This window comes from Hemitrygon akajei, chromosome 4, assembly GCF_048418815.1.
Source record: "Hemitrygon akajei chromosome 4, sHemAka1.3, whole genome shotgun sequence".
Lineage (NCBI taxonomy): Eukaryota > Metazoa > Chordata > Chondrichthyes > Myliobatiformes > Dasyatidae > Hemitrygon > Hemitrygon akajei.
The window spans coordinates 197,663,284-197,679,094 of record NC_133127.1 but is presented as its reverse complement, the minus strand read 5'-3'; the positions used below and the strand labels follow the sequence as shown (position 1 = coordinate 197,679,094).

General features: G+C 42.9%; 2 protein-coding genes across 4 annotated transcripts in view; one reads left to right on the top strand and one right to left on the bottom strand.

Moving 5' to 3' along the window:
• LOC140727106 (verrucotoxin subunit beta-like) overlaps positions 1–5,794 on the bottom strand; it is a 32,564-nt gene extending 26,770 nt beyond the window's left edge. Inside the window, exons 1-2 of one of the 3 annotated variants that reach the window (XM_073044373.1) lie at positions 5,695–5,794; positions 5,427–5,551 (exon numbers count right to left, since the gene is read on the bottom strand). In XM_073044373.1, the coding sequence (XP_072900474.1) occupies positions 5,427–5,429 (3 nt within the window). In that variant the 5' untranslated portion in view covers positions 5,430–5,551; positions 5,695–5,794. The remainder of the gene's footprint in view (positions 1–5,426; positions 5,552–5,694) is intronic. The other 2 variants (XM_073044374.1, XM_073044375.1) reach the window with 2 other exon arrangements.
• LOC140726044 (uncharacterized) overlaps positions 1–15,811 on the top strand; it is a 246,750-nt gene that overhangs the window by 159,403 nt on the left and 71,536 nt on the right. The gene's annotated exons all lie outside the window — the stretch shown is intronic.

Below are 15,811 nucleotides of genomic sequence, written 5' to 3'. Positions count from 1 at the left end.
CCAGTACACTCCATTGGAGTTGATTGGAGCCAGTGTGCCCCATTGGAGTTGATTGGAGCCAGTGCGCCCCATTGGAGTTGATTGGAGCCAGTACACCCCATTGGAGTTGATTGGGGCCAGTGCATCCCATTGGAGTTGATTGGAGCCAGTGCACCCCATTGGAGTTGATTGGAGCCAGTGCGCCCCATTGGAGTTGATTGGAGCCAGTGCACCCCATTAGAGTTGATTGGAGCCAGTGCACCCCATTGGAGTTGATTGGAGCCAGTGCGCCCCATTGGAGTTGATTGGAGCCAGTGCGCCCCAATTCAAATCGCACAAATTAGCAATAAAAAGAGAGTAACTAGAAACCAGAAACACATAACGTGAACTGCAGAGTCCAATCCACAAACAAACCATGTTGACTAAACCTTGTCCAAGACCAAAGCCTCTGGCACCTTTCTCCAGCAGCATCGAGTGAGAGGGTGAGAGAGAAACTCATCAAACGTAGGCAGATGGCCTTGACAGTCATTCGCCTCCTTCCTATATACCATCACCTTCGACTTGACCAACAGCAGTGATGTCCAGCAGTCTTAAACATGGCATTGGAGCTGTGCTTAGCCACACAGACGAAGGTATAAAGTCAGTAAAGTACTGGCATACAATCAGTAAACAGCAGAGAGTTCAATATCAATATACATCAGGTATGGAATCAGTTATAAAACGTAATGATCATCTTTCACCGACAGGACTAATCACCTTGAGGAGGCAAATAAATTAGCCAATGATGGGTAATCATGGTGGTGAAGTTTTGTTGGATTGTCAGGAGGAATGTCAATAAAGATTTTCCCTTGAGTTCTTTAACAGAAATTAATCAAAAATTAGTTCACTAGTTTGGAAGCAAGTTTTTGTAAAAATGTTTATGAACAATCAATATTAAAGCTGCAGAGAGAAAAAAGACACTGGGAGACAGTGGTGGGGGTAGAGAAAAGAATGTGAAAGAGAAAGAGGGAAAATGGGGGAAATGGGAGGAAAGGAGAGAGAGGGGAAAGGAATTTAAATTTAAATTTAGCTCTCGAATTTCAGAATCCCACTCATACATTTTTTGGCAAATACAACATGGGGATTAGCTGCCACTTAGTGTACAGGACTGCAGCACAGAACAGACAATAGTGTAGAAATGACTGGGGCATTCCACACATCCACCACTCTCTGTGTAAAAACCTACCTCTGATACCCCCCCCCCATACTCCCCTCCAATCATCTTAAAATTAATCCCCTCGTATTAGCAATTGCTGCCCTGAGAAATAGGGTGTTCTGTCTGTGCATCTTACTCATTTTTATCAATTCACCTCTCATTCCCCTTCACTCCAAAAGTAAAAGCCCCAGCTCGCTCAACTTTTCAAAACATTTTTTTCATTATCCCTTGTACATCACTCATTTTCAGTCTATATGTAACAGCATTTACCAATTTAATCTACACAAAATTGCAGTGGTCATAGTGTTGCTATACAGCAGTAGTGATACGGGTTGTGACGGTCGGTTCAACAACCAGATGGTTGAAGGAAAGTCTCTGTGGTGAACCTGTGGAGTGAGGTTTCTGTACCTCCTGCCCGACGGTAGCTGCAAGAAGCTGACCTGGCCGTGTTGGTGGGGATCTCTGATGATAAATGTTATCTTTGTGAGACAGAGGATAACATGTCACTACTGCTTTCAACCACTTTGATACATCAATGCTTTGCAGGAGATGCCACAGGAACATAACACGTTTGTGGTGTTAGATTGTGACTACGTTTGAAGTCAGTGCAGAGCAATTTGTTCAGTAACTATGAACAGTGGGTGGGTGGGAAGGAGGAAAGGGTTTGTTTTTTGTTGTTTAGTTACTGTTGTTGTGTTGTTGTTGTTTGTGTTCTACTGCTGTGGGTACGACACGTTGGCACTGTAATGTGTGTAGAAACTTCCCCAACACATCCTCGGACCGTGTTGGTTGTTAACATAAATGATACATTTCCCTGTACGTTTCGATGTACATGTGATGATATTAATAATAGTAACAACCCGTGAGGGGTTTTCTGACCCCGATCGGGCACGTCCCCAGGTGGTGGGCTGGGGAAAGCTCTGCAGATATACAGGGCAGGTGGGAAATAAAATACCACTCACGGACCAAATCAGAAACAGATCCAGGTACGTCTGTACCCAGATAGGACGGAGATCTGATCAGTATCTGTTCCCCACGTTAGGGGCAATTGAAACCAAAAACCTGGCTGTAGGTATAAAAAGCAATACCCTTTCACTTCAGAAATGGAAACATGTCTAGGGAACAGAGTGATACGGCCACGGCCCGGGGATCTCCAGGGCCTCCCTGGAGGTGGTGCTGGGAATGACAGTAAGCGGATTGCTGGTGGTACACTGCTGAATCAATACTTTATAGCACAACATCCCTCCATGCTATACAAGAAAATAATGAAGATGCCAACCACCGAAGCACTGATGAAAATAGAATCACTTCAGCAACTGCTCCACAACTGGATGCTAATAGCAACAACACAGATGCAGAGTCTCCACAGAATGCTAAGGACGAAGCTGAGCTTACAGATAAAATTATCTATATACTTAACATCATACAAACAAAATATATGGGCACTGACCCAACAAAAAGACCCTACCAAACAAAACAAGACATCAACATTTGCAAAAATTGTTAATACTCTCAAGAATATTATATTATCACAATAGTTCAGAAAACTTGCAACATTTGAAGAAGTACACACAATAACATACTGCAGAACATTAACCGCAGTACAGTGCATTGATTCCAAAATAGAGACACTGATTAGTAGAAACCCAAAAGTGAGAGCACTGAAATGTCAGAAAAGGTTAAGGAAGGAAATTGAAACCTTAGCAGCATAAATAACCCGCCTAATAGAGTATATAATGGATAACCTGAGCAAAAAACACTAAGGAAACATACAATCAACCTATAGCTACACTAAAACAAATGCTTGGTACATACAGAGCCAGACTAAATAGATACATGAAATACGCCAGATGAAGAAAACAGAACAATCAGTTCAGGAACACTGAAAAAGGTTTACACAGAAAATTAAAACCAAATTCGACACACCAAAATGCCACCAACACTGGCACAGAATAACTAACTGTTACGAACCCCACAGGTCTTTTACTGAGACTGTTTCTTTAAGAGTGCCTGAGTGAGGCGGGACTATCACGTCAGTCACAGGCTGTCTCAGTCTGGAGAGAGAGAGAGAGAGAGAGAGAGAGAGAGAGAGAGAGAGAGAGAGAGAGAGAGAGAGGAGAGAGAGAGAGAGAGGAGAGAGAGAGAGAGAGAGAGAGAGAGAGAGAGAGAGAGAGAGAGAGAGAGAGAGAGAGAGAGAGAGAGAGAGAGAGAGAGAGAGAGAGAGAGAAAGAAAACTTCCCAATGCCCACAAGGGTGGGTTGATCATCGGCACACAGTGCATAAGGAATGTCTGACTGTCACTTTGTATAATCCATAGGACTGGATTTTGGGATAATTTGTGGACCACTTGTGTAGCCCTTACCTGTGTATGTTGTGTGGTAACCACTGAAAGACAATATTCCTGTGACAGGTCACTTTCGGTGATAATTCGTATGTGGATTTGGAACGTCAGGATGGACAAAATCTACGGCGACTGTTATCTCGTTTTACATGACATGGAACCTGTGGGATACTTCGTACTTACCTTTCCTCTACGTTTCACCCTGCATTACAAATATCTCTCTCACATCATTTATTTTGTGGATTACCTTGGTTGAGTTACTATATTAAGTAGATACTAATAAAGATAGTGCTTTTAACATCAAAACCAGACTCCAGGTGTAATCTATTGCTGCTGGTTCATTTCTAAAACGTTACAGTTCGTAACATAACAAACACAGAGATAATGAACTTTTGGTCTAATATCTGGTCATCAGCATAATGCACAACCAAGAAACAAACTGGATTAGGGAGGCAAAAGGATTGAAGAAATACAATTACCTGAAGTTACAATGGATATGCTAACTGTGGTTATAAATAATACCACACCTCTGGAAAAGTACCAGCAGTGTTCATTTTCAAATTGTAGCATCACACATCTTGCAGCTAATTGTCATTCACTGAGATAAGCACAATATACTTACAGAAGAGCACAACAGACACCATAAGGGCATGAAAGGATGTAAAGTACAACTGATAACAGATTCTGTAATTCTAAATCAAGCCTGGAGGAAAAGCAGAGATCTTTCGTGTTATTATATTGACTACCACAGAGCATTTGATTCTGTCCCACACTCATGGTTAATAGAAGTTCTTAATAAATATAAACTACACCCAGTACATGTGATGATACCACATATGATGAACCACTGGTGAACTATCATCACTCTATCCATCAACCAAAAAAAACAAAATAAGCAAAGGCATTTTTCAAGGTGACTCTCTGAGCCCACTATGGCTTTGTCTAGCTTTAAACCGTCTCTCTAATTTACTGAATCAGATGAAAATAGGGCATTAAATCAGAAACAACCTAACAATTTACACCTTCTATACATGGACAATTTGAAATTACACGCTCCTTCATCAGTAAAGCTAAAGCAATTAATTCAAATAGTAGAACTATTTTTGAAAGATAAAAACGTGAACTTTGGACTAGATAATTGCAGAACATTAAACATAAAGAAAGGTGCAATAGAGATAGAACAATATAAAAAAGAGCAGCAGGATACAATACAACCAATGGATGAGTATAAAACAAGTATTTGGAATATCAACAAGTAAAGAAAATAGAACATAGCGTGATAAAGGAAAAACTTTTGATAGAATTTGCTTTGAGGCTAAAATAATCTGCCAAACAGAGCTCAATAGTAAAAATATAACAAAGGCAATATAATACCCCAGTTATGATTTCTACTGCTATGCTGGAGGTATTTCACTTCAGTAGTTTTTTGCAAAAGCAGTGTGCCCTGCTGGTAGAATGTTTTAGTTTTGGCTAAAGGTAAGAAGCCCTTCTGTTCAGCTTAAGAATGTTGTGTCAGCCAATCAGGATGGTGGGTATGGAGAAAGTTCTAGAGAGAGCGGAGAGAGGGAGTTTTGTGAAGGACAGTAGTTTGGGGTCTTTTGGTGGGAACTACGGAGTGGACATAAGGGGAGATGCTACAGAATGTCATGGGAAGGAGAATCCCTGTTACAAGAAGTACATTGTACAGATGAATGGCTCCAAGGAAGAAGGGCCAATACCAAGAACAGGAGGAGGAAGAGGAATAACAGAGATAAAAAATTTCAACAACACTCAGATTATACTTCAAAGGATATATTTTCACCAATGAAAATTTGATTCAGCAGTCCACATGAGGATATGCAATTCTGATACGAATTAGACTCTCTCAAACTTAAATGAAAGCACAACCCAGAAAAATGAAGAAATTATCACCATAGAAGTAAAAGTTAACCTGAGCAGACGAGATGTCAGCGAGCAAGCGTCGAACGCCTGGCTCCGAGGTGGAGTTCTCTTCCCAGAAACAGAAGGGTTCCTTGTGGCAATTCAGGAACTGGTAGCTAGCACAAAACAATGATCAAAAATACATAATTAAACAGCAACAAATTCAAGATGGCAAATGCAAAAGAGGGAAAATAAAAACCAGAAACATTTGACCATGTTACAGGATTCTGCAGTAGTTTAACTCAGTTTGATTACTTACATAGGCACAATTAAGTGGCAAACATTCACTAAAATCTTGCTTTAAAATGCAAACTTAACTAATTTGCTCTGTGTGTATCTTCTGTATCTCTTTCTGCTGTCCCTGTTCTAACAGCTCAGCGCCTGCTTTTTAATCTTTGATTTCGTATTTGCTTCCGGCCTCTTGAATCTGGGCTGATGACCGTGGGTGTGGTGAGGAACTGTTCTCCCACAACTCTGCAACAGCCTCCTTCCTGCATCTGCTGCGTGTTATTGAGTTCTGTGTCAATGTTTCCCAGAAAGGCCCTTCATTTAGAAGAATGGAACTGATAAACAAAGACGAGAGCTAATCTGCTCACCTCCATCCATTCTGTGGAGAAGGAACCTACAGCAGTCCTGGCACAGGTTGAGGACCTCCTTTCCTGATTGAGTCTTGATTAAGGGTTTTGACCTGAAATGTCGACTGTTTACTCTTTTCCATAGATACTGCCTGGCCTGCTGAGTTCCTCCAGCATTTTGTGTGTGTTACTTTGATTTTCAGCATCTGCAGATTTTCTCTTGCTTATCATTCTCCCTCAATTGCCACAGTTCTGGGTATCTCCACTGGATATCTGTAGCGTTCCTATTTACCACTAGTTTCCTTACCATTCCTTTTTTTGATTTAGTGCAATCATGAACAATAGCCAGATCAGAAATGCTGATCAAGTCAACTAGTTCCCAAAGAGAACTCTGATAGGCCAATCTGATAGTTTACTGCTGCTCAGCGATAGGACATGAAAAATCATGGATACAATTAAGAAATATTAAAGAATAGTAGAAATACTGGAGTCATGATGAAGTCTGTTGGAGGGAGACATTTATACACATGCTGTCCTCCATAATTCAGAGAGATTGAAGGGTAAGTTTACAGGGTGACAAAATATGACAGGAGCACTTGGAACTAAAAATTAATCCTTACCGGGAGAAAACAGCACCTGATCTTTCCGCACTGTTCTCCAGCAGTTTAAGGACTAAGTCCAGCTGGAACATAACTCACAAGTGCTCTTGAAGGTCAGGTATTAACCCCACCTGCCAACAACCAAGCATTGCCATCCTGGTCCCCTTCATGATAGCTTATGAAGAAGCATGTGACATCCCTCCCAGAGGTGATCGGTGTTGGTGCACTCGACTCTTTTGAAGGCTTGGACCCCATCGTCGCAGGTGTTTCAACCACTGCATCTGGAAGGCTGTTCCAAATTCTGATAGCACAGTGAAGGAAGCTTCTATCCAGTGTGTAGGTACTCACATTAGGCATAGAAACAGCATGAGCAGGCATAGACAAACTTGATCATGTGGTGTGCCGTCTCTCATAAGATGACGGTCTGCGGGGCTGTGGCTGGTGTGCATTTTGTATAGCACAGTAGCTGCAGTAACCTGTCGTTTGTGGTGTAAGCTACTGACGGCTAGCTTCTCATGAGCTGTGGCTTCATCCACAACTGTAATCCTGAGAGCCTTTCTGTGAAGGGAATCAAGCTGACTGAGGACACTCTGTGAGGCATTCATCCATGATAAACAGGCATTCATCCATGATAAACAGGCATTCTCCACGATACCTCGTACCTGGGCTTTGTAAACCGTGGCTCTGCCCTCTTTGTTTAGTTTGGATGCTACTTTCCACAGAGCTCCAAGCCTTTGTCCAGCCTTGTTTGAAATAGTGGGAAGGTGTTTATCCCACACCAACTTGCTGTCAATGTTAACACCAAGGATTACTAGCTCCTTCTTTAAATCCAGCTTGCAGTTCCCAAAATGCAGATCGGGGGTGGATGGATTCCTCTTTCTAGACATCACCGTCGCCTTGCACTGAGTAGGCTCAAAGGTGACATTCCAGTCGTCTGCCCAGGCTTTCATCCTGTCAGGCCCGCTGTCACTGGATGACTCTCTCCTGCTCTAATTGGTGAAATAGTGTGAGTCATCAGCGTACAGGTATAGCTCATTACTGCATTCATCAATGAAGTCACCAATAAAGATGGAAAACAGAGGTGGCCCAAGTATTGAACCCTGTGGTACAGATGAATTGATGGTTGAAGAATCAGAGGCCTGACCAGAGATAACAACTTTGATGGTCCGTCCATGAAGGTGGATCTGCAGCTTTCCAGATATCCCTTTGGATCTCAGCTTAACACAGAGTCCATTTTGCCAGACCTTGTCAAGTGCTCCTTTGATATCCAGGGCTATGACACACAATTCTCCACCTTTGTCTAAGGAGGTGTTCCACGTTTGAGATAAGGTGCTGAGGAGATTGGCTGTACTGTGATCAGGTCTAAATCCATACTACATACCTGAAGTTAAGTAGGTAGTTCTGAACTTGTTTGTGGACTGCTGCTTCCATTACCTTGCTGATGACACTGAGTAAGGATATGGGGCGGTAATTTGTAGGATCAACTCTGGAATTCCGCTTGTGTACTGGTGTTACTGATGCTATTTTCCACTGTTCTGGGAATACATCACTCAAGAAGCATAGCTGGAAGAGGTGACAGAGAGGGCGTGCAAGTTCTGCACTGAATTCCTCTAAGACTCTGGTTGGAATCTGGTCAGGGCCCGATGCTTTATCAGGTGGAAGCTGTTGCATAATTTTCCTGATGTCTTTAGGTTTGAAGATGATTTTGTTCAGCGAGGTAGTAGTAAGCAGCTTGACATCTGGTGGCTGGTCATTAGCATTTGTGAGCCGACATTTATCTGCGAAAGTCTGACAGAAAACATTGGCCTTATCCTTTGCTGTTGTATGTACAGACCCATTGTGCTCAATGACAGGGATGTCAGAGTGGCCTGTTCTTCCAAAGAGGGAGTTCACAACATTCCACCACTTCTTGCTGCTAAGCTTACCAGTCATCTTTGAGTTAGATGTTATGGTTTCTTCTGGCCGGTCTCTCTGCTCAACTGTATGACTGCCTAGCCCGTGCAAACTTCTCCTTATTAGCAGGAGTGTTGCACTTCTTTAGACAGCGGTAGAGACGACGTTTCTTCTTTGCTGCTCGTCTGCACTTGTCATCAAACCATACTTTGTCGCCAGTCTTCTTAGTAACAATTTTGCTGGGAATGTGAATGTCCATGGCCTCACAAATAACTTCTGTAAGCTTGGTGCAAGCCTTCTCAGGGTCCTTGTCTTCGAGAATGCTAGACCAGTCAGTTGATGAAAGATGACCATGCATATCCCAAAAGTTGGCTTTGTCGTAACACCAAACTTTCCTCTTGTATGGCTGGTCACGGTAAACTGGAACATCCAACTTCACTAGCACGGGGTTATGGACTGAAGAACCCACTTGAGCCGTAGTTGTTGCCTAAGTGGGTAGGTCCGTCATAACAAGATCAAGGATATACTCCCCCCTTGTTGGATCGGGCACAATCTGCTGCAGAACAAGACTATCAGCTAGTTGCAGTGTGCACCAACCAGCATTGTCAGTTGTTCGGCTGCCCAGCCAGTCTTGGTGATGGACGTTGAAGTCCCCTATAAGCATCACAGACTGTGCACTGAACTCTGTCAACCTGGGGAAGGTGTTACTGTCCAGGTATTGGAGGACGTCATTGTCGGCTCTAGGAGGTCAGTAGACGGCACCAATTAGTAGTTTCTGTGATTGAAGAACCACGGTGAACCACATGAGTTCAAGGTCTTTCGGATCTCTCCTCAGGTTATGGTGTATTACAATACCCTCCAAGCAGTAAACAGCAATACCACCTCCCGATGTTCCCTCCTGATCTCTGTGGCAACACGTTGAGTAGCCAGGGATGGTAATGCAGTCCGCTCCACCTGGGACTGATGAGTCGAGGAATGTTTCAACAACAATAATGGTTGAAGGTTTCTCTTCAGTGCAAAGGTTAGCAAGTTCACCTATATTTGTTTGGAGTCCACGTGTGTTTACCTCCATGATTTGCAGTTCTTATCACACAGTCGATGGGTAGGCGTGGGTCGTTTCCGTTTAGACCCATCCGTTTAGATTTGTAACTCATAGCAAGTACATAGGACAGGCACAAGGGTCACTAGCCCCTGTAACCCCAGACACACACCTGAGTGGTGCGGCGGAGGGAGGTGCTATGCGTGACCTGATCTGAAAGCATCATGTTGACTCATAACAGATTGTGTTCATGGTGGAACAGCTTGGTCAAGGATGGGGTAATCAGCACTGATGGACAAATTATACCTCCAATACCCCAACATTCAGACTAAACTTGAATATAATGTATGGTACAAAGGAGGTGGGCTCATTATTTTCACTATAGCATCAACATCAATGGTACTGTAATTGAGTGATAACCAGAGATTAATACAGCATGGAAACAGGCCCTTTAACCAACTCACCCATGAGCTACACTCAGCCACTTTATTGGGTAAACCTGTACACCTGCTTGTTAATGCAAATATCTAACAGTCAAACATGTTACAACAGCTCAATGAATAAAAGCACACAGACATGGTCAAGAGGTTCAGACCAAACATTCACTAAAATCTTGCTTTAAAATGCAAACTTAACTAATTTGCTCTGTGTGTACTTTCTGTACCTCTTTCTGCTGTCCCTGTTCTAACAGCTCAGCGCCTGCTTTTTAAACTTTGCTTTCAAATTTGCTTCCGGCCTCTTGAATCTGGGCTGATGACCGTGGGTGTGGTGAGTAACTGTTCTCCCAAACAGCCTTCTTCCTGCATCTGCTGCACGTTATTGACTTCTGTGTCAATGTTTCCCGGAAAGTCCCTTCATGTGGAAAAACGAAACTGATAAACAAAGACGAGAGCTAATCTGCTCACCTCCATCCCATTCTGTGGGAAGACATGTCCTTTAATCGGTGGCACAGCCGAGCAGCCGGTAGATCTGCCGTCTCTCAGTGCACATCATCTGGGTTCAATCCTGACCTCAAGCTGTGTCCTCCCTTTCTCATTTACACCATCAGGGAGGAGGGACAGGAGCCTGATAAACCTACTCAGTGATTCAGAAACAGCTTCTTCTCTGCCATCAGATTTCTGAACAGTCCATGAACATCCCCTCACTCTTCTCCCCCCTCCCATCAGGCAGAAACCTGAAAGCTCATACAACCGGGCTCAAGGAGAACCTCTGTCCTACTGGTGACTCTCACTGGACTCTCCGCACTTTATTCTGCATCGTTATTGGCCTGATGAAGGGTTTGAGCTGAAAAGTCGACTGTTTACTCTTTTCCATAGATGCTGCCTGACCTGCTGAGTTCCTCCTGCATTTTGTGTGCGTTGCTCTGGATTTCCCGCCTCTCAATAGGTTTCAATAGGTCAACGGGTACATTCAATGTCAGAGAAATGTTTACAATATACATCCTGAAATTCCTTTTCTTCGCAAACATCCACGAAAACAGAGGAGTGGCCCAAAGAATGAATGACAGTTAAATGTTAGAACCCCAAAGCCCCCCCCCCCACGCACAAGCAGTAGCAAAGCAACAACCCTTCTCCCCACCCCCACCAACAAAAAAGCATCAGCACCCCCCACCGAGCACTCAAAGGTGCAGCAAAGCATCAATAAAGACACGGACTTGCAGTACCCCATAAAATACTCGTTCACCCCGGTATTCGACATACCACAGGCTCTCTCTCTCCCAATAAGGGAAAAGAAGTTGCCCACGTTTCACATCGACAGGAGTCCTCGGTAGTGGTCCCCTGCGGTGAAGTGACCACAGATAGCCTGCCCCGGGGAGTGGTAGAGGAGATTGTGGCAGAGTTGTGAACTGAGATGTCCCGATTGTTATCGGTGGGTCAGGCCCTCCCGTGTGGCGGAGCTGATAGGGAGGCAACCCCCTAAGGGACGGACTATGCAGAGGGCTGCTAGCAGCCGGTGTCCCATGAGTAGGGGAATGGCTGGCATTGTGTGTTATAACTGGTGAATTGGGGCACTTCAGGCAGGAGTGTGAACGACGGGAAACCCCTCAGAGAGTGAGCCCCCGGGTACTTAAGCAGAGAGAGACAGTGAGAAAATTTAAGAGACCCAGTAAGGGGATGGCCTGGCGCACTGTGGGTAAGACATTCCCAGCAAACTATCAAGGAACACCCTGAAGCAAAGAACCATATTTCCGAAGGCTTAGTGTGGTCAAGCTCCAGTGTATCGCTACAGATAGAGGGTATTTATGCTGGAGCCATACTCGACACAGGGTCACAGGTCACTTTGCTGTACCGTTCGTTTTACAACCAGTATTTGACACATTTACCATTGACATCACTCAGTGCACTAGCGGGGTCCTAGTGTGAGCGACTATCCATATGATGTTTATTTAGCAGTGCTTTTAATTCCCTTTTTCCCGTGTTTTACTGGGCTCCTTGATTAAGGCACCTGACTCTCATCCAAAACGGCAGCATAAGACCTCCAGCTGACAGCTGCTCGGCGGTGGACCGTCACCTCGGCCAGTGGGGCAATGCACGTCCTGGGCCGCCCAGAATAGTGGACTAAATTGCTTCGGTGCCTGGGGTGCTCTGGGAATTCTGTCGTTTTCGTGTCCAGCTGAGAATTGCTGACCGTTTGCCACTACTCAGAGCCACAATACATATAGTCTGTCATTGTTTAGTTTGGTTGTTCCATGTCCAAGTTCGAGTCCACTTTCTGTGTCCAAGTTCAAGTCCACTCTCCATGTCCAAGTCAAGCCCAGGTCCAGGCTCAGTGTCCAAACTCTGTGTCCAGGCTCCTCCTGTTTGTTATCCGCGTATTCATCCAACTCGATCTCCGTGCCTGTGTCCCGCACTTGGGTTCACTGCAGTCGCCCATTGCAACATTTGTAGGGTTTTCAGTTCAAAGGCTTTGGTGTTCCTATACCAGGCCGTGATGTCAATACACTCTCCAGTACACATTGATAGAAAACAATAAACTCAACTTGAAGACCAGAGTATTTCGCCCACTGCTCTACTCTATCCAAACCCATGACTGTGTGACTAGGCAGAGCTCAAATGGCATCGATAAATTTGCTGATGAAACAACTGTTGTTGGCAGAATTTCATATGGTGATGAGGAGGCATACAGGAGCGAGATATATCAGCTAGTTGAGTGGTGTCACAGCAACAACCTTGCACTCAATGTCAGTAAGACCAAAGAACTGATTGTGGACTTCATGAAGGGGAAGAGGAGGGAACTTACACCAGTCTTCATAGAAGGATCAGAAGTGGAAAGAATGAGCAATTTCAAATTCCTTGGTGTTAATATCTCTGAGGATCTAACCTGGACCCAACATATTGATGCAGCTACAAAGACACGACAACGACTATATGTCATTAGGGGCTTGAGGAGATTTGGTATGTCACCAAAACACTTGTAAATTTCTACAGATGTACCATGGAGAGCATTCTGACTGGCTGCATCACCGTCTGGCATGGGGTGGGGTGGGAGGGGGAGAATCTACTGAACAATATCGAAGTAAGCTGCAGATCTATAAACTTCGTCAGCTCCATCATGGGCACTAGCTTCTGTAGTTTCCAGAACATCTTCAAGGAGAAATGCCTCAAAAAGGCGGCGTCCATCATGGAGGACCCCATCAGCCAGGACACGCCCTCTTCTCATTGCTACAATCAGGGAGGAGGTACAGAAGCCTGAGGGCACACACTCTGTGATTAAGGAACAGCTCCTTCCCCTCTAAATATTGAGAAGTTCAGGAACAGTAATTACCCCTCAGACCATCAGGCTCTTGAACCGGAGGGGATAACTTCACTCAACTTCACTCGCCCCATCACTGAACTGTTCCCACAACCTACGGACTCACTTTCAAGGAGTCTTCATCTCATGTTCTGGAATCTTATTGCTTAGTTATTATAATAATAATTATTATTACTATTATTATTTATTTTTTCTTTCTTTTTTTGGAATTTATTTTGTATTGAAGTTCATCATCAAGCATACATTTCCATAAGATGTATTTCAGACATTGTACATATATATATTCGTATTTGCCACAAGTCTCCACATAATATTTATTTGAAGTATACATTTATAGAAAAGAGAGCAGAGAAAGAACAAGCAAAAGGAGAAAACTATGTACAAGTAGGGAGTGTTCTTTATTTTTACAACATATTCATTGATTTGTGAGAATAAAATCAGGCTTATGAGGTGTTATGTAGTTAAACCATTTTCCCCAGTATGAATCAAATTGTTCCAGCTTATGATTAACAGATGCTGTTATCTTCTCCATTTTGTAAATGTCCATTGTAATTTCCATCCATGCGTTTAAAGTTGGGCTCTCCTGTGATAACCATTTCCTAGTAAGAGTCTTTTTACCAGCCACCAACAGTATATTCATTAAATATTTATCCCTTTTCAACCATTCCTGAGGTATATACCCAAAATATGTAGTCTTACTCTCTAAGGGTATTTCACATTTAAAGATGTCTTGTAGGGCATTGCGTATCCCCCTCCAATAGTCTTTGATAACAGGGCAGTCCCAAAAAATATGATAATGATTTGCATTTTGATTTCTACAATTTCTCCAGCAAACAGGGAGGTTACTATCATAATGGGATTTCTGAGAGGGTATAATAAAATATCTTGATGCACCATCAATAACTCTCGGAGACGGGAGGTGAATGATAGGCTTTTATTAGCAGCAAGAGACCACCACACAACATCCTGGAGACTGAGGGGGAAGCAGTGCCTCCAATCACCTTTATACAGGGGTCTGTGGGAGGAGCCACAGGAGCAGTCAGCAGAGGGGCGTGTCCAGACAGGTATACGTAGTTTACCACATATCTTATCAAGTTTTTCCACCCGAACTCCCTCCATTTCTGTGAACTGGTACACTTCCATTGATATCTCCATATTATTGTCCATTCTTCCTCAGATATAATTATCCCTCCTTCCTTCTCCCATTTTGTTTTAATGTATGAAGTCAAATGTGTTTTAAGATTTAACAAACCCTTATACACACTTGAAATGATTCTACTACCATTATTTGAATTATATGCTTTTCTAAATAGCTCTATCAAACATGTACTTGCCTTGGTTACATTTTTAGCTGTCCTATTAACATAATGTTGCATCTGTAAATACCGATAAAAGTCTTGTTTTTCTAACAAGTGTTTCTCTTTAAGCATTTCAAAACTGAACAGTGTTCCTTCTTTCATTATGTTGCAAAGAACTGTTATTCCTTTAGCTGTCCAGTCTTTAAATCTAGCATCCAGTTTATTCAGTGTAAAATCCAAGTCATATGCACACCATATAAGAATTGCTTTGTGGAGACCTCGTCTGTCTGTAAATGGAGTAGCTGCAGTTTTTGTGCTGCTCCCAGTTTTGTTCCTCTCCCCCTAGTTTAAACTTCAAATTTAAATCTTTATTTGCTGATTCTTGAAGGGGTACAATATGTCTTGGAGGAGTGGGAAGAACTTGTCTGAACCTAGTGATAAAGGCAGTGGGAAAGGAAAGATGCAAAAGGAAAGATCTGATGAAATGCCATTGTGGGCTGAAGATATGGCTCAGACACTGAATTCAATTAAAGATCAGAATGGTTCAATTAAAGACCAACTGGAAAAGAATAGTAATAAAATGATGTCATTTCTGGAAAACTTAAAGACCTAGAAACACAAGTTATTACACATGAAGAGGAATTGAAGGTAACTAAGCAAATATTGCTTGAAACTATAACTCGTTTGGAAAGATGTCAAAATAAGATTATAGACCTGGAAACTAGATCTTGTTGAAGGAAAACACGAATTTTCAGGTTGCAGGAAGAAGCCGAAAATGGAGATTTAACTGCTTACTTTGGTAAGCTTTCTCATACTTTGTTTCCTACTATATTATCACAGCCTCCTGCTACAGAAAGAGCACACACAGAGCTTTTACTTCGAGATCTAAAGATCCAAATAAACCAAGGTCTGGTCTGGTTTGTTTTCATCATTCTAAAATTAAAGATCAAATAATGCGACAGACAAGAAAACAGAGAGTTTTTAGATTTGAGGAATCTGAGCTCCGTTTTTATGAGGATTATCCGAAGGAGGTAATGAAACAAAGATCAAAATTTGCTTTGGTAATGAAACAGGCATACGATAAGAAACTGTTCCCCTCTTTGCGTTACCCAACAAGAATTAAAGTTTTTCCTCCTAATTCTCCTCCTCGTACTTTTTTTGATCCTAAAGTTGCACTGGCGTTCGTTCAAACTATACCCGCTGTGACTGACGATTGAAC